We start from the raw sequence: 23463 nt of genomic DNA on the forward strand, positions 1-23463 counted from the left end.
TGGTCACCCCATCTCGACTAGCTTATTACAGAACTCGAGCTATAAAGCATTGGTTTGTTAAGTTGGGACACGAGTTGATGTGTTCAAGGATATGGGGCCCTTAATTTTTTTTTACCTGGACTTTGCAATCTGTATTATGTAAAGATTTATTTTTCATTTAAGAAGAGCTATGAGAATGATCAAAAGCATGGGAAAACTCATGTGGAAAGATTGCAAAGATTGGAATTCTTTGCCTTAGAAAGAAGATGAATAGAGGGAATGTGATACAAGTACTAAGTAATGAATTTTCTAGAAAGGTTAGCGCAGGAAAGCCTGTTCTCCTTGTCTTGTAACATAAGAATCAGAGGACACTCAAAATTAAAAGTTGGGAAATTCAAAGCCAATAAAAGGAAGTACTTTGTCATGCAGTGTGTAATTTGACTGTGTAACTCATTGTCACATGACTGTGAGGGAGGGGAGACTAGTGAGACTCCATCATTCCTGGCATGCAGTAGAATTAGGCATGCCAGTGGCTATGTGGTTGTTCTGGGTACATACCATCTGGCTGATCCTCACAGGAATACTCTACTTGGCTACTCCTCTCTCATCTGTGGCTGGCTTGGGATTGCTTTCTTCTCTCCCACCACTCCATCTCCTCCATTATACTGTATCTTGGGCTGCTCTTGACTGAAGCAATGGCAGCCTGTTGTCAGCAACAAGAGGGAGGAGAGGAGTCACCTTAGGACCAGAGAGAAAATGGGTAAATAAGCTGGACATAACAAGCCAAGATTTAAAAAAAAAAAAAAAGGTTAAATGAAAATTTGATCAATTTAATCTGAGCCTCACTGTTCTACAAAGTCAGCCGAGTCTGATGGCACTTTAAGACTGTGTCTGGCGCATTGGTAGGAAGTGAACTCATTGACTAGTCTGTGTAAATGCAGTCCAGGTACCTCAGGGATCACTTTCATCAAATCAGAATGGAGACCTGGGATGGGACCCGTTGACCTCCACCAAGCTTGTCCCTACACCCCTTCTGGAATGTTTGGTTTTGAACAGAGATGGAGGAGTCTAGATTACAAATGTCAGCACTTGCTTCTTCCCAAGACTTAGTCTGTTTGGTGCCCAGTTCTTGGTATGTATCTTCCCCATTGTCAGTAGGATACTGATTTTTATTCTATAGTACTGCCTGGCTATCTTTGCTATACAGATAGCACCAATCACCATAATAACATAGGCACTGGTATCTAGTATAGTACTGGCCCTCTAGGACAGAATGTCAATTTATGACAGCACAGTAAGCATGCTTGATGAGGGCATCTTACAATCGAATTTTATTGCTGTATGTAGATGTTTTACGTGTCTGTGTTATGTTTTGCTTGTTACAGCACTGTTTTCCTTATGGGACCTATGAGACAATTGAAAAGAATGTTTGAGCCTACTCGTTTGATAGCTACTATTGTTATGCTAGTAAGTATCAAAGGATCTTGTTTTAACTAGTCTTAATTCAGTGCAAAATTCCAGAACAAAGTTGTCAATAGTGGTTTGATCTAGTTACATTCACAGTGCTGCTTTTATTGCCGTTCTTATAGCACTGGAGATGTATATAGTTATAGAGAACATTGAAAAAGACAGGTCCCAAGTTCTGAAGAGCATAGCCTAAATCTGGGCAGTGGTTTAAGTGCATGAAGTAGTAGAATCATTATCACTGAGGGGATTGATAGGTGTTGCTGAAGAAGTTTTGGAGAAATCTGACGCGCATGTGCACACACACACACACCCACATGGGCAACATGAAAGAAGATGTGAAGGCAGGAGCGGGACTGGGAGTTATTTAGAAGAGGGTTTGGGATGAAGCAAGTGGAGATATAGGCAGACAGAAATGTAACATTAGAGTGTCAGCCCTCTTATTTCTACTTACCCTAGCTGCTAGTTTCACTCCTTGGTAAAATGCTTGTAGGTGGAGTTTCATAACAAGGTACTTGGAGAATCTAGTCATCCTCAGGTGACTTACAGCTTCATGTATAATTGAATTTTTGTGGGAACTTTGCAGCTTAGCCAAATGCATCTAGGTTAGTGGTTTTCAACCTTTTTTCATTTGTGGACCCCTAAAAGGTTTTGAATGGAGGTGTGGATCCCTTTGGAAATCTTAGGTGTAGTCTGCAGATCCCGAGAAGGTCTGCAGACCACAGGTTGAAAACCACTGTTCTATGCTAACGACAACCTTTTGTGGACCCCTTAGACACAGGTTGAAAACCACGGATCTAGGTGGTTACTGGCTGTAGGCTCTTTCAGCTTTGAAGCATCTCAACAAAGGGCTTGTCTTCACGTACAGCGGTGCAGCTGCAGCGCTTTAGTGATGATGCTCTTCCGTGGTGTATTTAATCCACCTCCCCGAGAGGCGGTAGCTCTGTCGACTGGAGAAGCTCTCCCATCTACATAGCGCCATCTACATGGAGGATTAGGTCAGAATAACTACATCACTCAGGGGTGTGGATTTTTTTACACCCCTGAGCCAACATAGTTATACTGATTGGCCAGGTCTACACTCCAGACCTATAAGTGAAAGTGTTGACCTTCAGCTGTAAATTTAAGGAGTCTAGCAAAAAGCCCCTCCAGAAGTGTCATAACTGTGCAGCTCCTATTTTTATAGTCAATGTGGGTTGTAGGCATTACAGATGCCTGAAGTGGGTGGATCATGCCTACACTCAGGCCTTGGAATGCTTTAAAATAAATAAATAAAGTAGTAGCTAAAAAGTACCTGAACATTTTTCATAGTCTCAATTGATATGAACTGGGTAGCGGTTGATACCCCAGGGCTGCTGTTTTAGTGATTTCAACAGGAAACAGATTCATGGCATGTTTAGAGACAGGCAAATCAGAGCTGCAGCCAGAGACCGAGAGGAGCTGGAAAGCTCTATATTTCTATTTAGATAAGAAAGTGAAGTAGTGTACCTGAATGTGTATACTAACTAATAAAACTGGCCTGGGGAAAAAGTAGGAACCTACAGAAATTGCCACAAGCTGTGGAAGCCTTCTGCTGTTCCTTGACTGCAGCTGTGATCTTCCTTTTGTGATGTTCACCAGCTTGCTGCTTTATTTCATATTTAGAAATAGTATAGATAGGGCGTTTTAAATAGCAATTTTTACATTGGATCAGGTAAAATATTGCATTTCCCTTCAGTCTTCCTTTATATTTGCAAAAAATATATTTTAACTGTGGAGTAGTCTCTATTTTAACTGACATGCTGTGTTCTCTTCTAGTTGTGTCTCATACTAACATTGTGCTCTGCCTTCTGGGTGAGTATTTGGATCTTATATATAGCCAGTGCACACTAATAAATATATATGCTCATTATTTGATTGCATTATTGTCTGTTTTCTTCTTTCAGTGGCACAACAAGGGACTTGCTCTCATCTTCTGCATTTTGCAATTTTTTGCCTTGGCATGGTAGGTAACTTTTCCCCCCTCCCCCTAATAGGGAGGGTGTAGCATCTGAATTCAATGGGTATGCTATGCTAAACTTTTCTAGGAGATGGATTCTGAGTTATAGCCAAGGGGGCACCAGCCATCTGTAGCAGACCCTCTTCCCCAGGCACTGCAACTGTAATCTTGGCCTTGTGCAGAGGGGAGGTTCTGGAGAGGGGTGGGAGAGTGTGAGCCTGCACCACAATAGCAGCTCCCGGGCCTGGCTGCGGCTTCAGGCATTTCAACCTGGCACAGAGAGGGCTGCAGCATCACTTGGGTTTGGCACCATTGGTTTGATGATTTTCTGTGGGTGCAGTTTAACCCATGAACCCGTGCTAAAGCTGCCTCTGCTCTCTTCCCCCTCCCCCCAAAGTAACCTGGATTAAATCTAGCTTTTGTTGATAGATTGTCAGAGGACTGTGAAGTTGTACGAATTATGGTAGGGGAGTTCTCCCTTTCCTCTAGCCACCCAAACATGAACCACCTAGCCAAATTAATCCTAATGACCTGATCTTCATGAGTGACATCCTACAAGGCATTTGAGATCAGATGGCTTGTCCCTGCTCTCTGCTCCAGAGTTCTGCTTGGAATGGGCTGGGGGCAGAGCACTTCTACTGCAGAGTCTCTCTCAGTGGGACTCCCTCCCAGAGTTTCTCTTGCTCTTTTTAGAACCAGCAGCAAGGTTCCCTTGTTTGGATCAGTTTGCCTTTGCCCATTCAGTCCTCCCTTTTACACTAGATTTTCCCTTTCTGGATTACATTGTTCTTGACTGTTCTCTTTACTTTGTGTGGTTTAGATCAGGATTGCTTAGGGCCAGATTCCTTTTCATTATTATAACTTTTGTACAGCTTCCCAGGTCATTGCTACAGATGCTGTGGAAATAGAAGGTTGACTAGGTGTCCTTATCCAAGTCACCCAGTACATCGCTAGCCAGATGACTGATCCTACTTGCCCCAGGGCTTGGTGCATGTAGGGTTTCAGAAAGAGGAGGATTATTGTTAATAAACATTTTTATAGCGAGCCATAGCTTTGCTGTGGCGCTTCATGGATTCAACAGACTTGTTTTCAGGAGGATGGCTGAGGAGGAGCTTGCGTGCCTTTCCACTACCTGAACTGGCGTTTTGTCTTTGTGTTCACTGAGACACTTCTGTCTCTGTTTCAGTGTGGTGTGGGGAGGAGTTGTTGCTTTTGTGTATGACTCTAATGTAATCTGAAGTTAATGGTAACTCAGTTTTTTTAATATTCTCTTCCTCTCTTAGGTACAGCATTTCTTTCATACCATTTGCAAGGTAAGCTTGATTTTTCCTTATTATATTAGTGAATATCTGTTAAACTCTATCTTACAGTTAACTCCCCCATAAACTGTATGACTTTAAAATGGTTGTGCTGCCATTTTTTCTGAATGACCTTAGAGTTGATTACAAACTAAACACCTAAGAATTTTTCACCTGTGACTGAAATGCAGCTGTTTCTGGGGTGGGACATGGCAGCTGGGGGTTAGGAGTTCTTACCATCCCCCCTTTTCTCTTCTCCCCTCCTCCCAGTAAACTTTTCAGGAAACATCAGCGTCCCAGCGAGTTGGCTGGCTTTTTTGCTGAAACTCACCCACTACTTTTTTCAAATGTTGCATGCACTGAAAGGCACACTGCATTTGGAGGCATGTAACCTATAAAGTGCACGAGACTGTATGAATATGCTGTCAAATAAATCTCTCAAGTTATTAAACTCCCCCATATTCCTGAACACTGCTGCCCTCCAGAAGGTTGATGACAAGCTTGTCCTGTCAGTTGCCAGATCCCCTCTGACAAACTTGGTGGTTTTCACACCTGCAAAAATCATCCCATGCTGCCAAATGAAATGTTACTTGAGGGAGATGTCCTTTGTTCTCCGACTTGCAGAGGTGTTAACTACCCGCTTCGCCTTGAATGATCTGTTGCAACATGTCCTAGCTCCTATGCTTACTAATCTGTTCCCCCTTGTACTTAGGGCCCGTCTACCCTTAAAACGCAGCTGCAGGGAAGGGGTGGGAAGAGGCAGGGCAGGGGCGGGGTCTCATTGAAAGGATGGAGTGGGGGTGGGGTTGGAGGGCAGCGATGGGGGGTCTCAGTGATGCGGCCCTTGGGCCAGTGCACTAGTCCTCATGTGGCCCTCGTGGTCATTTGAGTTTGAGACCCCTGCTCTAAGCCGATGGGAGAGAGCTCTCCCATTGGTGTAGTTAATCTACCTTCCCGAGAGGCAATAGCTTTGTTGGCAGGAGAAGCTCTCCTGTCGATCTAACCCCCTCTGTAGAAAGCGCTAGGTCGGTGGATTTTTCACACCCCTGAGCGACATGGTTATACCTATCTAGGTCTCTTGTGCAGACTTGGCCTTAATCTTAGTGAACTAAAGCCACTTTACCCCTGAATGAGAGCATCCATACAGGTGTTTAGCATGTTTTAATTCCTATGCATTTACTTCACACCTTTTGTTGATTTGCCATAACTTTACTGAGTGTTCCAAAGTAGACAAGTCCTTAGCCATGTGGTACATAGTCTGCAATGGAATCCTAAGAACTGCCTTTTGAAAACGTAAGCAATAACCCAAAATACTACAGATGAGCAATGGAACTAAACTAGCTGCCCTGTGGGAACCTTAATTTAGATTTTCATGTATGCATTTAAGATTTCCTTTAATACTTTTTTTAGAATGTATGCATAACAAACATCTGTGTCCAATTCTGGCATCCTCTCTTTTTCCCACTTTCCCACTCCTCCCCGCCGCCCCCCCATAGACAAGTACATAGGTGCATCTCTCATTTAAACGAAACTTTAAAGTTGTCTCCCCTATGCAACCTGTGTGATATGTACATACACCTATGTAATGCAGAGGGAATGCTGCAGCCTTACATATGGAAATGTACACTGTGCAGGAATAAATGTCTAAGTCTTCAAGCAGCATATCTTGATTACTGCAATGAAATATTTGGGGAAGCAGCCCAGTCATGTCAGTATTTCTCTCTCTCCACAGGGATGCTGTGAAGAAATGCTTTACTGTTTGTCTGTCATAACAGGTATATGTGCTGTTTTGTGACATTCTAGGAAGTACAGTGGAATTATGCTAACTGTTTTGTATGTACCTTCCTACTTGTGTCTTAAATATATGCCTTGCAGCTTGTAGTGGGAGGCTTGTATTAAAATCCAGCATATCTGGTTACTTGTGAACAATGATAGTCAGTCAGAATAATGAAGTGGTGCTTTCTGTAACATTTAGCCCAGCTGGACTGACGTCTAGAATTCAGTTTTGTTGTTTTAGATAAGTTACACAAATCATGCAGAGTGAAACAGAAATAACATTTAAAGACAAACAGTTAGCCTAAAAATAATAGAGCAGATCCTCCACTGGTGTAAAACAGCACAGCTCGATTGTCTTCAATGGAATTATGCCAGTCTACACCAGCTGAGATCTGTTGCATAGTAAGACCCCAAGGCTGCACTTTCTGACCTCCTCCTAGCTTTGAAATAACTTTTAAAACCCTAATGTCTCACCATTTAGATTTGTTTAATTTTTTCACTGGACAGTGAAACTCCCCTGATCTGTTCTTTCTTTCTGGCTCTCTTGCGGGAGCTCAGTGCTGCATGGTGGGATTTATAACACTACCAGGGAAGGTTTCAGTCTAAACGGGAAAACTATTTTGTCTCAATATTTTTGAAAGTTTCATCTCTTTACCCAACTACTAAAGTTTGGGTTTAAACTACTGACAGTGTCTCTGTAAAATAACTCAAAAAGAGCATTGATCACCACTGGAAAAGTGCTAGGAATTCAGTGCAACCAAGATAAATTAAGAGGCCCTTTACCTGCTACCGACCTGATTTCTGCAACTTGCCTGCAGCAGCTAGCAGTATTGCAGGGCAGGGAGCTGCATTTCTCACGTCAGGATAGATACCCATCCTGTTCCCAGCTGTATTATGGGAGAGAAACAGAAACTAGGACTTGGTAGGTAAGCAAGGGAAAAAATGAGCTTCAGTTAATTTTCTGGGCACAGATTCTATCGGAGATTCTTTCTAAATGGTCATTGTGTTTTACTTAAAAGTAGGAAAGCATTTCTATACACCCTTTAAAATAAAAAATCCTCTGCAGAGGGTGACAGAATTAGTGTTAGGAAAGGAAGAGACACTGTTCTTCTGACTTACCGCTCTCATCGGTTCATACCATTTCTCACTTCTCTGCACAAAGGTGAGAGATCATTTAAATCCCCCTGTGGTTCAAATATCACGCTGTGGAGCAGAAGAAATGCAGAAGCATATGCTCTTCAAGTGTCTATATTCTGATAAGAGTGATAGTGATAGCAAGTACAGCTTACTAAGGAAATGTATGCAGGATTAAACTGCCAACTTTGAACAAATTATACCTAGTGGCTGGGATTTTTATGATGCCAACAAGTTCCAAGACCACTTTAACATCCCCTTTTTCTGAATCCTTAGCCGAATTCTTGTGTGAGCTCAACACAGAGTCATCCGGCTCCAAGTTGTACAGTGGCTCATTGGCAAACTTGGTATAAGTTAAGCACTTGGACACTCTTATCGTGTGTGGGACACTGCTTCACCACTTCATATCTCCTTTTAATGCATCCTTACCTTACTGATACAAAGGCTTATCTTTCACATTATGGGCTGGGACCAAGGTCTGGGAAGATGATGATCAGTGAGGCTTTGTAGATGTGTGTTCGCAAAATCTTGGTGTTTTTTGCAGGGCTCATCCTTTGTTCTTTAAGGCCCTGCCTGCCCCCCAAATACCACATCAGGGAGCCTGGTCACCACTTGTAACCTAAGGGCAAACATGGTTCTGATTTGTAGCATAGCTAGGACCTTACCCATAGTTCATAATCAAACAAGGCTAGCAACAAAACAGTGCGTCAGTCTCACAGTTTCATGGCATCCAGAAAAGTTATTAGAATCTGAGAAGGAGCTATTTTAAAAAACAAAAAACCAACCTTTGTGTCCTTCTGTTGTTCGAGATAGTTTAGTGCATTCCATTTTCACAGGATCCTTTTCAAAGCCCATCATCCAGTTTAACAGGGTATCTATGGGGTTCTTGTGGCTAAAGTTACTTTCTTAGAAATCCATTAGGAATAGAACAGACCTTAAAAATATGCCCCAGCTATGCTTGGAAGTATGGGAGAGCTATAGAGAACAGGTTCCTCCATAAAATAGTCTGTGTTTGTGAATGAAAAGGAATGGGGAATTAACATTCAAATTAATACGCTGACGCCATTATTTTTCCACGCTTCTTCCTTGAAAGAAAGGAGTAGTATAGGACCCAAGAGACACTTTCCTGTTTGTACCCCCATGGTTTTTAAAATCAGATGTCATGATACCTTAAAGCAGTAGCCTCCCTGGGCCACCTAGGTTTTAACAGATAGCATTCATCTCTCTCCTTTCCCAGGAATACAGGCTCTGCAGCCTGGGCAGACGCCCTGATCTGTTGTCTTACTCTGTGCTCCAGTCCTGTTGGGTGGAGACTGTGGAATATTCCTCTAACAACCACCTTGCTGCCATCTTCTGTCTGCACACCAACTCTCCAGGGGTCCTGGCCACAAGATATTACTGAACTATTCCACTTCCACCATGAAAACAATTCTGGCTTCAGCTCTATGCTACTAAAGTCCTGAAGCTGCTGTACTACCACCTGAGGTCTAGATCCTAGGGACTGGAGGGGTGTGACTGCTGACTTTTCCAGCCATAGCAGCCTTCCACTTTGAGCCAGAATCTATACACAACTGTAACCTCTGACTGTCTGTGGCCTCTAGTTACTGTGCAGTATGTTGCTGAGCAGGCAGCCTCTCAGGGTTGATGCAGACTCCCTTAGGCACCGAGAGAGGCAGCAGCAGACACTCATGAAATATCCCTCATCGGATGGCAAGTGTAATCATCTAGGCTCAATTCAGTTAGGGTCCCCACTCCCAAATCATCTGCGAGTGGAGAACTTGGGGAAAACTAGGGACAATTGCCCCATTCACATTGTTGCCTGTTGCTCTTGAAGCTGCTGCTTGACTAGTCGTTTTGTAACTCTGTTAGAATACCACGTTCCCCCCTTTGGAGCTGATGAAATCCCTCTTTTTGCATGATTTGCGGACAGGTGGACACCAGTCACAGTCCAGCAACTGAGTTTTCTCTGGGGAGATGATTCTATTTGCTTTCAGGCTGCAATAAAGCCTAACTCTGCTTACACACATACAAAAGCCTTGTCCATCTCTCACAAATGTATCACATTTGGTTTAGGCAGTTTGGCTTCCTTTGGTTTCTTTGTTGTTACAGCTGCTTCTGAGCTCTGATTTCCAGAGAGCTGCCTTTTTTAATATGGGCCCCTGGTTTATTATGCCTCCTTAAGGCTGCGTGATTTTGTGGTTCAAGCAGAAAGCTGGGAGTTTTTTCCTGACTAGGACAAGTCCCTTAACCTGTGTGCCTCAGTGTAACTGGGAACTGAGCTACCTCCCAGTCTGTATCCTGCCAAAGGATCCTATCCAGGTTTTTTGTAAGTGTCTTTGCAATGTTTACAAAATGCCTCTGTAAGAGGCAATTAGAAAATCTATCCCTCAATGCCTTGCTCAAGCCCAAGTTTATTTTAGCACTAGCTTCCCTGTGGGAATTCTCAGAAAGCTCTATGTAAGTAGCATATGCTTCCTTTCCCGAAAAAGTGCTGTTAACCAAGTCCATCACTGTAGGAGCTTAAGCAATTAAATCCTGCAGTGCTGGATTGCTCGTTCCTCTACTTCAGATCACTCATTTCTTGACCTTCACTGCCTTCGTAAAGGGCTAGCACTTGTACTGGAATGTTGCACCAGAGCACACTGCTTTCTAACCCAATCAGGAGCACCAGAATCAAACCTCAGTTTTATACACTGGATAGAACTTTTGTATCTGCATGTTAGCTATTTAGAACCGTTCTGCTAACTTTTTGGCAGAATGGCTGATTTTTATAAATAGGGAATTTAGGGTTTGGAGCTGTACAGTAATTTGTTGCCAGCACACAGATTGTCTGGGTGTCTTAAATTTCAGATCCACAAGCTAATTATTTTAAATGCCGAGTTCCAGCCCTGCAGCTCTTGAGTCAATAAGTTTAGTAAACTGTATTTCATGTAAGGTTGTTGAATGTCCTTAATGGAGGTAGGAGAGGGGGACTTAGAACTTTGAAAGAAAAAGGAGGGCAGAGGGAATGGAGGCATAGAAAGCACTTGAGTGACAGCAGTGTTCATATTAGCCTCTGGCATTGCAAAAATTTTCCATGAATGAATCATACTCTTTTGGTTGGGGGCTAACTGTGTAGGAAAGACTCCACCCACACTATCTCCAATATGAGAAACACTCAGGTTTGTGGGTTCACCTCCAAATGGCTTTGCCTAATAAAACCACTTCATTCTACTGAAACAAAGGCTTGTGACTTCTACTTACTTACTTACTTAATCTCTGTTCAAATTGCTGCTATGTTTGATTGCAACTGAATACTTGCCTTGTTACTGAAATATGTTGCATTCCCATATTTGTGCCTGTAATTAACCTGTCCTACTTGTATGCCTGCGTATTACAGTAGCCACTGTATTCTACCTGCCTTGCATACACACCTCATCCACTACGGTATCAAACAACATAATACTGTAGTTAATGTGGAAATAATGAAACTGGACAGTAGAATACATTCCATGTGAACTCTCTTGCACTGAAAAGGCAGTTTTTTTTGTTTGTAAAACAAGCTTCCTTGTGTTTTCTGTTCTGATGGGTGGTTTATTGATGGGTAGGTACGTGTCTTAAAGCCACCAGATTCCAGTATGCAATTCCTCACATTCAAAATCTTTCTGCTGAGTGCACAGTATGTCAAAAACACACAGAAAATAGTATTTCTTTCATTTAAAAAAAAAATTAAAAATCCTGTGTTGGATCTCAAAGTTGCTTCCCCTTGCCAAGCTCCTTCCTAATTTTACAGAGCGCACAACCACAAGGGCTGAGATTTTCAAAGAAGCTGAAGGGACGTGGGTATCAAACTCAGTGGGATTCGCGTATTTAGCTCCCTTAGGCAGGCTTGAAAGTCTCAGACCAGTTTGTCTTTCATTTGCTGAAGCTGCAGTACATGTTAATGCAATGCTACTTTAACCAAAAAGGGCCTTAAAATGCAATTCTAGCCTGGAAAATAACTTTTAAAAAAAAAACAAGCAAACAAGAAGCCTGACTTGTCAGATTCGGTAGGAACAGAAATTAGAGAAATCTTTTCACTTGTAAAGAAAGCACATTAGTTCTGGAGTGTCTGGGGCACATTAAATATGAAAGCCTATATGCAATGTGTAATCACTCTTCTGAGTAGAACCTGACTTTAATGACACATAATGAAGTGCACTTTGACTACTGACACTGCCAGAGGCTTTTTTAATGACAGCATTTTAGAAAAAGAAACAAAATATCCAATCTTGTTAGTAATTTTATTACGATTGAATATTAAAGACGAGTTGGATGGGCAATCTTGAATCCCAAGGAAGTGTGTTTTATACTCTGATACAGAAAATATCTTGTGACAATTCGTTTTCAAATTTCACATGATGTCACAATGGATATTCCTGGAGAATACAACAAAGTTGCCAGAACTCTGTGCAGCATCCTGGGGCAGGTTTCATTCAGGGAATTGAAGCACTGTGCCAAATTTGTATAAATTGGGAGCAGATTGTATCTATCTTATCTTTAATGCAGATTGACCCACTGTTTCCAGCTTACAGTTTGCTCTGGTCCACATTTTTCTATTAAAAATGGTGGCCATTAACTGCATTGTAGAACTCTGGGAGGGGAGACGCATTTGACCAGCCTTCGTGTACTGGGAGATGACACTTGTATGTGATTGCAATCCTTCATTTTTACCAGTTTAATTTCTTAAAATAGTTTGCAGTCAGTTCAGTTGCCTTATTTTCATTGTTAATGCCTCCTTTTCAGGATCACCACCATTAGTATCTATAATCTTGTTATAGGTTCTAAAAACTATTTAGTGTAAAAAAATATATATGTTTTTGTCTTAATTGCAAATGCGTACATGTTAAGACCGTAGTAAATCTTAACCAGATTGTGAAGGGAAGCACAGCCGCTAAATATGGGGGTATTCCATTTTTAAAATCTTGTGCCGAGCTTTGAAATGTAATGTGGTGATTTTTTAAAAATAGCTTTATCAACTGAGGGATTTTTGTAAAACAAACATTTTGTGAAATTCTCCACTACAATGACTGTTTTGTATTATAAGCTGCTTCTGGACCTTTTATATATATCCTGGTTGCTTTGTCTGACTTTGTAATTGTTCAGTAAACGTTTTTTAACTTATTGCAAAACATTTTCTGTAATGAAGCTAGATCCTAAGACATGTGAACATCATTGTTTTTCAATAAAGTTGACACTGCAGTAAATGATCTGTTGCTTCTCAATCGCTTTTAATTTTTAATTTAAATGATGCAGAATTTTCAGGTGAAACTGAAGTGAAGTTAAGTAGTCCATAAAAAATAGAATAGTACAAAAGGGCTTCTTTTATTTTAAATTCAGCTGGGTGTGTGTGTGTGTGTGTGTGTGAGAGAGAGAGAGAAAAAAAATAGGGGAAGATCGGGTGAGGAACTATAGTGAGAATATAGAACTGGGAGCCAGGAACTCTTGGTCTAATTCTGTCTCTGATCTTGGTCAAGTCCCTTGATCAAAAAAAATCAGAGACAGTTTTTGAAAATGTTGGTATGCCCTCATTTTTTGGGCTGCTTGTAGTTACTCATGCTTCCAAATAATTGTATACAATTCTTTAGAATAAAAGGAACATTTACATGTCTGGTCACACCCATAATGTGCTAGGCTCTATTCTATATAGGTTCTTATACTGCATACTGTAGTATGAGTGCCTTTCAGTAGTGTATTAAGCAACATGGCTAATATCTGTTGTGTGTGTTCTCTTATCTCCCCAGGCGGAGAGTTGTGTGCAGGAAAGTGTTTTGTTTATGTTGACTAATATATGCCAGCTACCGTATCTGTGTATTCTGATATTATGTGCAACATATATTCCCAGCATTTAAGTATATATATTAAGCATTCATATAGAAGTTATCAAGGCCAAATTGGCCTGTATCTTTTGTTATTATCCTGTACACACACATGCGAAGTATCCCGTAACACCTTGAAGTGAGCTTGGGCTTGAGTAGATAAGAAAACTGTCAGTATCCGTACATACGATTATTTCCTCACGGCAACATGAAACACATTACCCACAGAAACCTAGAAGGTGTCTTCATGCCTTTTAGTACCCGGAATGCATGTGCTCAGAAGAAAGATAAGGGCGCATAATGACCTAGAATGCGTGGGTTTAGAACAGAAGATAAACTGGAACACCATGGTGCCAGAAATGAACAAGGTAAAAAGCGACAGGTTTCAGAGTAGCAGCCGTGTTAGTCTGAATCCGCAAAAAGAAAAGGAGTACTTGTGGCACCTTAGCGACTAACAAATTTATGTGAGCATAAGCTTTCGTGGGCTACAGCCTACTTCATCGGATGCATAGAATAGAACATAGAAGAAGAAGATATATAAGCATACAGAGAAGATGGAAGTTGCCATACAAACTGTAAGAGGCTAATTAAGATGACCTATTATCAACAGGAGAAAAAAAAACTTTTGTAGTGATAATCAAGATGGCCCATTTAGACACTTAACATAGGGAAATACAGGTTTCAGAGTAGCAGCCGTGTTAGTCTGTATTCGCAAAAAGAAAAGGGGTACCTGTGACACCTTAGAGACTAACCAATTTATTTGAGCATGAGCTTTCGTGAGCTACCATCCGATGAAGTGAGCTGTAGCTCACGAAAGCTCATGCTCAAATAAATTGGTTAGTCTCTAAGGTGCCACAAGTCCTCCTGTTCTTTATAGGGAAATAGATTCAATATGTGTAATGACCCAGCCACTCCCATAAAAGGACCCAAGAAGGAACTTCACTAATAGTTCGCTTTCTATCCCCAGAGGGCAAACCAGAGGAGTTAGAAAGCAAACTATTAGTGGAGTTCCTTCTTGGGTTCATAGACAAAGAATTAAAGTTCAGGTTTAGAGTAGCAGCCGTGTTAGTCTGTATCCGCAAGGAGAACGGGGGTACTTGTGGCACCTTGGAGACTAGCAAATTTATTAGAGCAGAAGCATGGATCTGTGCTTTATGGGCGTGGCTATAGTAGGGTATAAAAAGATGTCTATAGGGATGTAACTTTTTGGAGTACACCTGTGCTAGGTGAATGTAACATCACTGCATGGGACTGCTCTTCGGAGACTGGTATCCTATAGAACCTTTTCCCTGTACCATTTTAATAAGCCTGGTTCACATTGGTTATGGGGTCTCTTGAGTATATTTCACAACAAACCAAAGTGTGCTCAAACAAGTGACTATACAGTTGATCCACATTTAGGATTTTTAATATATACACATGTGGCTATGTTAGAGAAGGCAATGGCAAAGAAATGCACCTTGCACTTACAGCAGAAGGTGGTGAGGTTTGTGATGGTACTTAATTCCTGGAGGAATTAATTCCACAGTCTTTGGCTAGCCCTTGAACGGTGGTAACTGGAATTCCCATGCTGGGGGAAATTGTGAAATTTCAAAAAAAAATTTTCAAAATGAAAAAAAAATGGAAATTTCCTGCAGTACAAGAACTCGCGTCATTTGGTTTCAACATTTTAAAAATGTTTCCGAGGGTCCCTGCGTAGGAGCCCTAGAAGCTGGGGCTCCCAAGGCTGTTGAGGAACTGGAAGCCCTGGCAGCCCCAGCTCTGGGACAATCAGCTTGGAAGACTGCCCTGGAGCCGAGGAGCCTGCAAACGCGAGCTCCGCAGCATCCCTCTAGGCAGGCTGCCAAGGAGCAGGGAAGCTGCAGAGCTGGGAACAATTTTTCCACTGGAAAATTGAAAATTTCCAGCAACATTGAGGTTTTTCTGCAGAAAAATGTCAATTTTTCCAGAAAGTGAATTTTTCTGTTGAAAATCAGACAGCAACGGCCCAAACAACTCTGTCTTCGAGCATTGTCTCAACACATATGAAGACCCCGGTCTAAAGAGTTTACCATCCATCAAGTCCCTAGATTAAGTACAGAAGGGCCAGTATAATCATCTAGTCTGATTTCCTACGTAACACCGTCCAGAGAATGTCATCAAGCGATTCCTGCATTAAGCCTATGATGTCTGGTCGAGCAAGAGCATGTCTTTTGGAAATGTATCTAGTCTTGATGTTAAGACTTGGAGTGATGGAGAATCAAACACATACCTAGGTAAGTTTGTTTCAATGGTTAATTACCCTCACTGTAAAAAATTTGCTCATGCCTAGCCTTCAGTTTATCTAGTTTCAGCTTCCAGTCAGTGGATCTTGTTATGCTTTTCTTAAGTTCTGGGGCAGAGACTGTCCCCTTTTTATAGGTGGTGGGCTGGTGGTGTATTTCCCTTTGGGGATGAGAGACTCAGAGAAGAGCGATTTGCCCCTTTTCCCCAACTCCGTCTTCTCCCCTCCCTGCCTTTTTTTGTTAAGATTTTGATTTGCTCAGGGGGAGTTCCCTGTGATGTGGGAAATTCAATGTCAAGGAGAGGTTAGGAGCTGAGAGGGTTTACTTTCTGTGTGTACCTTTCTCATTGTTCCAGTCTATGTAGCAGCAGCCCGAGGTTTAGTGTATGATGGTGATTGTCTTTCCAACAAGAACAGGAGACTTAAGAAATAGAGTTCTGCTCCTTTTTCCTTTCTGCTCCCGGGAGACCTTATCATGTGAGCATGAGTGAGTGAATACACCGAGAGCTGGAACACTTGCTGTAGGTGTAATTGAGGGGAAGATTTGGGATGGGTATATTTCAGTTGTCCTTTTGTCAGTCTGCTGGAGGTGCGCTCTCCGGCACCTGGATGAAGGGGTAGCTTTGAGGGCTTGGGCTTTTGATTTCTGTGGTAGCAGGCATGGGGCAATGATGACATGGCAGAAATAAAGTGCATAGGAGATGTAGGCTGCAGCCGATGTTTCAAGGCTGTCCCAGTGGATTTATCTTAGCTATCTCTCCGGATGCCAGGTTTGTAGGGGGACAAAGGCCTTGATTGTCTTTTATGCTTTTTAGTGTAAGATCAGTGGTTAAGGTACCCACTATACGCAATTTATTGAAAACTGACGCTCTCAACTTTGCAAGTTGACACCTAGATGATGGATGCTGCTGGGCCTATTTTGCATGGCTGTCTCTGGCCTGGCCTTTAGTGCAGGGTGAAACAAAGGTGCAGGAAGTGCACCTGTGATTGCATTTGGGTTTAAATGTACGAGGGCTTCTACATACATCCCCCATCTCCCCAGACAGCATCTAAGACAATATTGCCCACCTTGCGTTTCCAGGGTGTGGATCCCTCTCCTGTAGGAAGCATTATGAGGTGGATTCTCTTCCACTGCTGCTAAACCACCTGTTAGTTCTCCACTTCCTGCCTGAACAGGCTTTGACTCGTATGAGGAGGGCATTTTCCAAAGCTTCTGAGTCTGCTATCTATGGGATAGGGAGCAAGAGGTAAAAATGATGATTTTTCAAATATGATTCTCTCCTGCAGCTCCTATTTGCTTTGAATAGGATTTGGGGGACTCAGTCCTTCTGCAAAATCAGGCCACTTCAATGGAGGTGCCCCACATATGGATTTAGTGCCTGAACTGTATCCAGGCCAAAATCCTAACTCTTCTTCACCAGTGTAAAAGATCCCACCTACTTGCACTTCTAAGAAGACTCTGAAATGAAAGGGTTAAAAAAAGTCCAAGCTAATTTTTAACTTCTGTTCCTCCACTTCCCCATTGTAACAATGGGGCAATAATATCGATCCACCACACAAGCAAGGTTGTGGAGACAAATTCATGATTGTTTTAGAACTTGGAGTTCCTCAAAGAAGCTGAAGGGGGGGGGGCGGGGAGTACAATAATTACCTTACAAAATATTTTTAATCAGTCTAGTCAGATCAGATCTGTTTTCAATTAACCTTTTCCCTCCCAAAATAGAAATAAGTAGTTCCATTTTCCTGTTGCCTACGATTTCCACTGAAATTCCAGACAATCAGGTACCAACAGCACAAGTTGTCTACATATATACTAGAAACATGTCTGTTTGGCATTGCATGGGAACTAACCCCCCTCAACGGTAATGAAAAGACTAATCTTTCCTAAATCTCTTGTAGTCCAATAATCTCCTAGGGTGCTAGATCCATGATTAAAAACACTGCTGAAAGCAGCTGTCTTATTGTTTTTTTAATTATAACTCCACACTTAGTGGGTGTTGATTTCCTGATAGTGTCATGGCGAGTGAGGTGTTCAGTTTCCCGTGGCTGCTGGGACTGAATGTTCAGAGAGGCTTACTTATTCAGGTGGTTCAATGGATACTGGGGAGATGGAAAGAGTGAGTCCCGTTCTCGTGGATTTCATTTTGTCAAGAAGGGTTGTCTTTTATTTGCAGGCATGAGCCTGAAGACAAAAACCAGCTATCAAATGTCAGATGGAGAGCAAGTCTTGTTAATTATTTTTTCCGTCTATGTCTCAGCAGCTGTTGGCCAAAAAGGGTTTGAGTTTGAGTTTAATCAGACAGTCAAAAAAGAAATAATCCAATCAATGCCTAGGCGAACATGCTCATTGTTGGAGCTCAGCAAAAAGAAGTCCTAGAGAATGTTTTTTTTTCATGGATTTAGCTTCTTTCCCCTTTGCTGTTTTTCCTGACTTTCTTGGATCTATTCATTTAAAATCATTCACCAAATAATTATAGAAATAAATTTTGGATTTGACATTAGCTGTTCACTAGGACTGTCCAATAATTTGACATTTGAGCTGCATTGGTTAGTTTTTGATTGGATGCAAGTTGCATGATACTGTTTCTGCTCTCTGGTTGGATGAGTATAACTCCTAGAATTGGGTTTTCAATGTAGACTCAAATTTATAAGCTAAATATTAGCTTTTTGTGCATATTCATTGTTTCCTCAAATATCTCTGGTAGTAAATGTGTGCACTTAAGTATTTACAGGAAGTAAATGCAAAAAGTGCATGAATGTTATTCCTGCAGCCATCCTTTCCCTATGACAACATGAGGAAGATGGGGTTGACCAGTTTTACATTTCAATGAGTGGTGAACACAAATAACCAGCATTCTGTGTTCCCTTACCAAGGCAGCTTCACATAGAAGCAAATATCAGGCTTGGGGCCATTTCATCTTATATAGCAAATGGAAATAAGACTCGGCCAAGGTTTGGGAACAGGTCAGGGAGCCAGGAATTCCTACGTTCAGCCTCTGATTCCCCAGCAGCCTGGAAAACCAAAATGAAGGTTCCACCTTTTTTTTTAAAAAAGTGGCAATACGAAGTTACATTTCCCCAAACAACCCGCCCACTAGTCTATTATCTGCTTCCTGGCCTACAACTCATTCCATCTGGACAGCTAGGTCATGCAGATGTTTGTGTCTTCCCTTAAAGGCTTTATAAAGTGGGTCTTAGGACATGCAGATATTGTAAAGCATGAAGAAGCTGGAGCAAGATGAGGCCCGAGGTAACGGATTTTAAATCGGTCATCTCTGGCCTGAGTGCTCTGTCTGCTATATCTCTGGCATGCAGCCTAGGTGTGTCTTCAGGTGTGTTTGTTTTTTCCAAACCTAGAATAGTGGCCAGTGCAGATCACTGCATTTAGGATGGCCTGTCACACTGAGCACAAGTCACTATCTAGTCATTTTAAAAATGAGCCATGTGAGCTTGCATCCAAAAACCCAGCTGACCAACTATTTGAACAAAACGAGAGCATTTTTGCCAATTCAATAATTCACATAGATTTAGATCAATTTAATTCCAACTTCGCTGATAAACAGTCAAAGTCTCCATTGGGCAGAGCTATGGCCTGAAACATTTTGGCCTCAAAGCTGTTTTCATGGGATAATGACTGGTGACAAGGGGCTCTAGAACAGAATGGCCAGTGTTGTTCTTTGTTCTAGGCATTACTCTTGCCTCCCTACAGGATGCTGGAGCCCCAATGAGGGGTTGCTGTTGCATCTCTCGATGGCTGTGAGAACAGTTATGTGATGGGAGAATGAGAAAGTTGCAGGAGGACTGGATACAGAAGAAAAATGTTCTATTTTTGCATTGAATGCAGCATTTGCTAAACATTGTCAAAGTTTGACTCAGACTCACAATTTATCAGACCACTCTGTTTTATTAGCAAAGCTGCTCTGCTAATACATTTAGAAGTGAGCCCCCCCCCCCCCCCGAGTGGGGCTTGTGTCTCTTAATTTATACAGTTTTTTGGAGAACAAGTTACAGAGAAGTTACAGACGAAAGAAGAAAAAGATTTTAGTCACCACCCTTCGAGATCCCTGAGACCAGTCACGTATCTTCAATTACCTGCCACCCTTAACAATCTCCTTTAACAGCTTCCAGTTAACTTAACTAATTGCCCTTCACGCCTTCCATTCTGATGCCTGCTTCTTAGACGTGCTGGCTCTATCTTAATTGCTTCTCCATTCAAAAGCTAACTGTCCCTACGTGTGCTCCGTCAGATACTTTGTAACATGTTTTGGCATGCCCTCTCATATACAATGTATCCAGCATGTTCCCTTATACAAGGTTATACTTATACAATGTTATACTTCCACAACATCTAAAAGTTGAGTTCTGCTTCAGAAAAATGAAACCGATCACTGCCCCACCCAGAAACCTTATGTTGCTAAAGGCCATCCATCTTAATACATCCTCAGTGACCCCACCCTGTCTTGTCCTTTGGGCTCTTCCAGGGAGGGGGATGTGCCACACACCTTGGTGTAGATCTTCCTACCATGTCCCTGCAGCTCCTTTCTTATATGCATTGATGAGCCGTGAAATAATTAACAACATTGACATTTAAAGTATCATTGCGGGCATCTGAGTTTGATCCCTGAGATCAGTCGCAGGAGTTCATACCTCAGAGTTGTTTTTCAGGTTGTCTGCAAACTCAGGCAGAGTTGCTAGCTCAGTTACACTCACTTCACAGCTTGGTGGGTTTGTTGTTGTTGCTGGTTTGTTTGTTTGTTTTGCAACCATACTAGCTGGAGACTAATTTTTAAAAGGTTAAAATAAAAGCTGGGACTATGGAGGCTAATTGAGAGGTCTATCTGTCCCACTCCAACCCTTCCAACTAGCCTTGCATTTTGGAAAATGCTGATGGTTCAATAACCACAAAACTGTATTAATGCAGCTATAAGATTGAGATTCTACTTGTGCAAATGTCTGGACAGTTGAGCAACTGAAGTGTATTTCCCTTTGCTGAAATTTTCAGATGTCGGTACTAGAAGTCTGGCACCGCGATCCATCTTGAGGATCCATTTAAAGTGCTTGCTATGGAAGTGTTCAGCACCCACAATTTCTGTTGTTTTCAGTGGAAGTGTTGGATGCTGAAGACCTCAGAAAATCAGGTCAGTGGTTTAGTTGGCCTAAATATGGATCTAGGTGCTGGCTCTAGGCATCTGAATTTGACAACCTTGATCTTTGTGTTAATGCCCCCAAAGTATTTTGCACTACTGTATGTGATGCTTGCTTTAATATAACACACCAAAGAAAGTTGCTTAAACTAACTTGCTGCATCAAAAAAATCCAACCTCTCCTCCTACCCCCTGAATAGTTCCAGTGTCACAAATAGGCCTGCTAAACATTAATCAAGTCCATCCTCTGCCTGTGACCAGCAAATAACTAGCCTCTAGGGATTCAGCGACAGTATCCCCTACTGCTGTCCTGCTTCCTTCCCTTTCCAGTCACTGGGGTCTGTTATGTTTGTGTGTACACTGATTTGCCTTGAGATGTGAGCAACTTGATGCTGGGAGTTTGGCTCTGATTTTCAAAGGTGCAGCTAAGCAGCTATCACTCCAGCTGAAACCAGTGGGACTGGTGGGCGGTCAGTATCTCTGAACATTAAGTCCCTGTGCTGTCGTCTTTGTCTGCCGAAGGGACATGCCAAATTACAGCTATAGAAATAATACTGTCATTATGTGGCTGAGTCATCACATCTTTGACTCTCCTGAGTTCTGAGCAACTGAATTCCTAACATTAAGGCTGCATCTAAATAATTTTTGCATTTAATCTCCTTGGCATGAAATAAGAAAGATAAATAGAAAAATGGCAGGAAATCTGTATGTATTTTTTAGAGCTGGTTGAAAAACTGATAATTTTTCACAAAATCTTTGTCTCAGATGTTGAATTTTCAAAAGATTTCAACTAGTTTTATTTATTGTGTTTACCCATGTCTATATATAAACAACTAAAATCCACCTGACTTGTCCTCTAGGTGCTTGTTACAACATTTGACATTGTGCAGTGCATACAAAAAGAACAACTTCTTATCCTCTCCATGCAGCAGAAACAACCAGCCAAAATATTAATTTATAAATACCCTACTGTACACAAATACACTAACCCTCATCACCACCCATCTCATCAAAAGCCTCCTGGCTTGATTTTCAGAGGGGGCTGAGCACCCAAAAATCCCATTGACTTCAACACGCATTGCAGGAATCCAGCACGCTTAAAATCAGGGTATAGTGGGTAGTATTAACTGCAGTAATGGGCCCTTATACTGCAACTGAGAAAGAAAGCTGACTATTGGAACTGACAGGGTAACCTAACTCACTTCTTTATCACAGAGAAAGCTGATCAGAATGTGGTACATTAAGGCAGAAAAGACCAAGGTTTACAAAACCAAGGTTTGAAAATAGCAGGGCTAAGTTGCACAGTGGTAAAAACATTTGAGCCTTGTCTAAATTACAGCTTCCTCTGTTGCTACCACTGCTGGGAATTGTGAGTCCTAATTTGTGAGTCTAGTGTAAACAAGGCTCTCCAGTCTGAAATCTTTGCAAGACTGGAGCTCCACTCCTTTGGGGCTAGATTCCAATATCCTCATTCTATGCATGGCTCTACTGTAATCAAAGGGACTACTTGCAGAATGAGGTACTATTCAACACAAAAAAGGGGTCCAAAATCCAGCCCTTTGTGCTTAGGAGCATGACACCAATCAGACTTCTTGTCCTGTAAAGTCTGGTGGACTTTGTTAACATGCCATGGGTCTGCTGGACCTTACTAAATCCTGCAGACTGTTGAAAGTCTGCCAAACCCTTAACATGCATTATAAAGTGCACCGGACTTTTATCAATGCAGGGGCTGAATGTGTTTCTTACAATGAAATGAATAACTCCAAAAATAAGCCCTTCCAACTTCTCAGAAAAAATCGTAAGCATAAAAGTGCATCAAGGGCTATTGAATTAAACAAGCATAAGGTTCTCTGTCATGTCACTTTTGGGTGACCAGAAATTAATATACTTTCCAAAAAGAGAACTGTACTTTTTTAAAAAAATCCCATATATCTGAACTGCAGCTTGTCCTTGACTCCTGACATTTTGAACATGCACTAAATTGTCCTCCAGGCACAAGACCACATGGGCAAAATTTAAGCGCAGAGGGGCCTTTTATTGTTGTTGTTTTATTTTAAGAAAAGGGAGCAGGGTGAGCACATTTTGATTTCTGATGGAAAGCTTGCAAGACTAGCATCTCTCCATCCCAATCTTGAATGTTGCTAGCTGACTCTTCCCCCTTTGGCTGGGGTTTGCATCAGCACAAGCACAATTTCCACGCATTCTTTCAGTCTGGAAATGAAACAATTTTCATTAATGGAAACCTGGTTCTCAAGCAGAACAATTAGACCCACTTCAGATTGAATAAAGATAAAAGCCCATTAATTTGGATGGAGAACTCTTCTTCCGAGGCAGCCAATTGTGTAATCAGGCTGCCTCCCACCTGACTTGATGAGTAATTAGGAGATAGTCCTCTTTTTGTATGTGCATGTGTGTCAACCTTAACACACTTGTGTCATTGTCCCATTGGGACTTCCAGGGGGGAAGAACAAGTAGATGGCCAAAGATCAGGGAGAGCAGATTTGTTAGTGTGGCTAATTAATTGGTATGCTTAGGGTTTTTGTTTTTTGTTTTTTTTTTAAAGCCAGCTGAGAAGTTTCTGACAGTACAC

General features: G+C 41.8%; 1 protein-coding gene across 3 annotated transcripts in view; it reads left to right on the forward strand.

Annotated features, from left to right (window-relative positions):
• The window catches only part of SFT2D2 (SFT2 domain containing 2), a 28919-nt gene extending 5465 nt beyond the window's left edge, over positions 1-23454 (forward strand). Inside the window, exons 4-9 of one of the 3 annotated variants that reach the window (XM_048817267.2) lie at positions 1365-1446; positions 3241-3276; positions 3369-3427; positions 4705-4734; positions 6452-6494; positions 23437-23454. In XM_048817267.2, coding sequence (XP_048673224.1) covers positions 1365-1446; positions 3241-3276; positions 3369-3427; positions 4705-4734; positions 6452-6491 — 247 coding nt within the window. In that variant the 3' untranslated portion in view covers positions 6492-6494; positions 23437-23454. Of the gene's footprint in view, positions 1-1364; positions 1447-3240; positions 3277-3368; positions 3428-4704; positions 4735-6451; positions 12858-23436 lie in introns of those variants that run through there. The other 2 variants (XM_048817259.2, XM_048817250.2) reach the window with 2 other exon arrangements.
• The last annotated feature ends 9 nt before the right edge of the window (positions 23455-23463 follow it).

The sequence above is a fragment of the Caretta caretta genome, chromosome 1 (genome assembly GCF_965140235.1).
Source record: "Caretta caretta isolate rCarCar2 chromosome 1, rCarCar1.hap1, whole genome shotgun sequence".
NCBI lineage: Eukaryota > Metazoa > Chordata > Testudines > Cheloniidae > Caretta > Caretta caretta.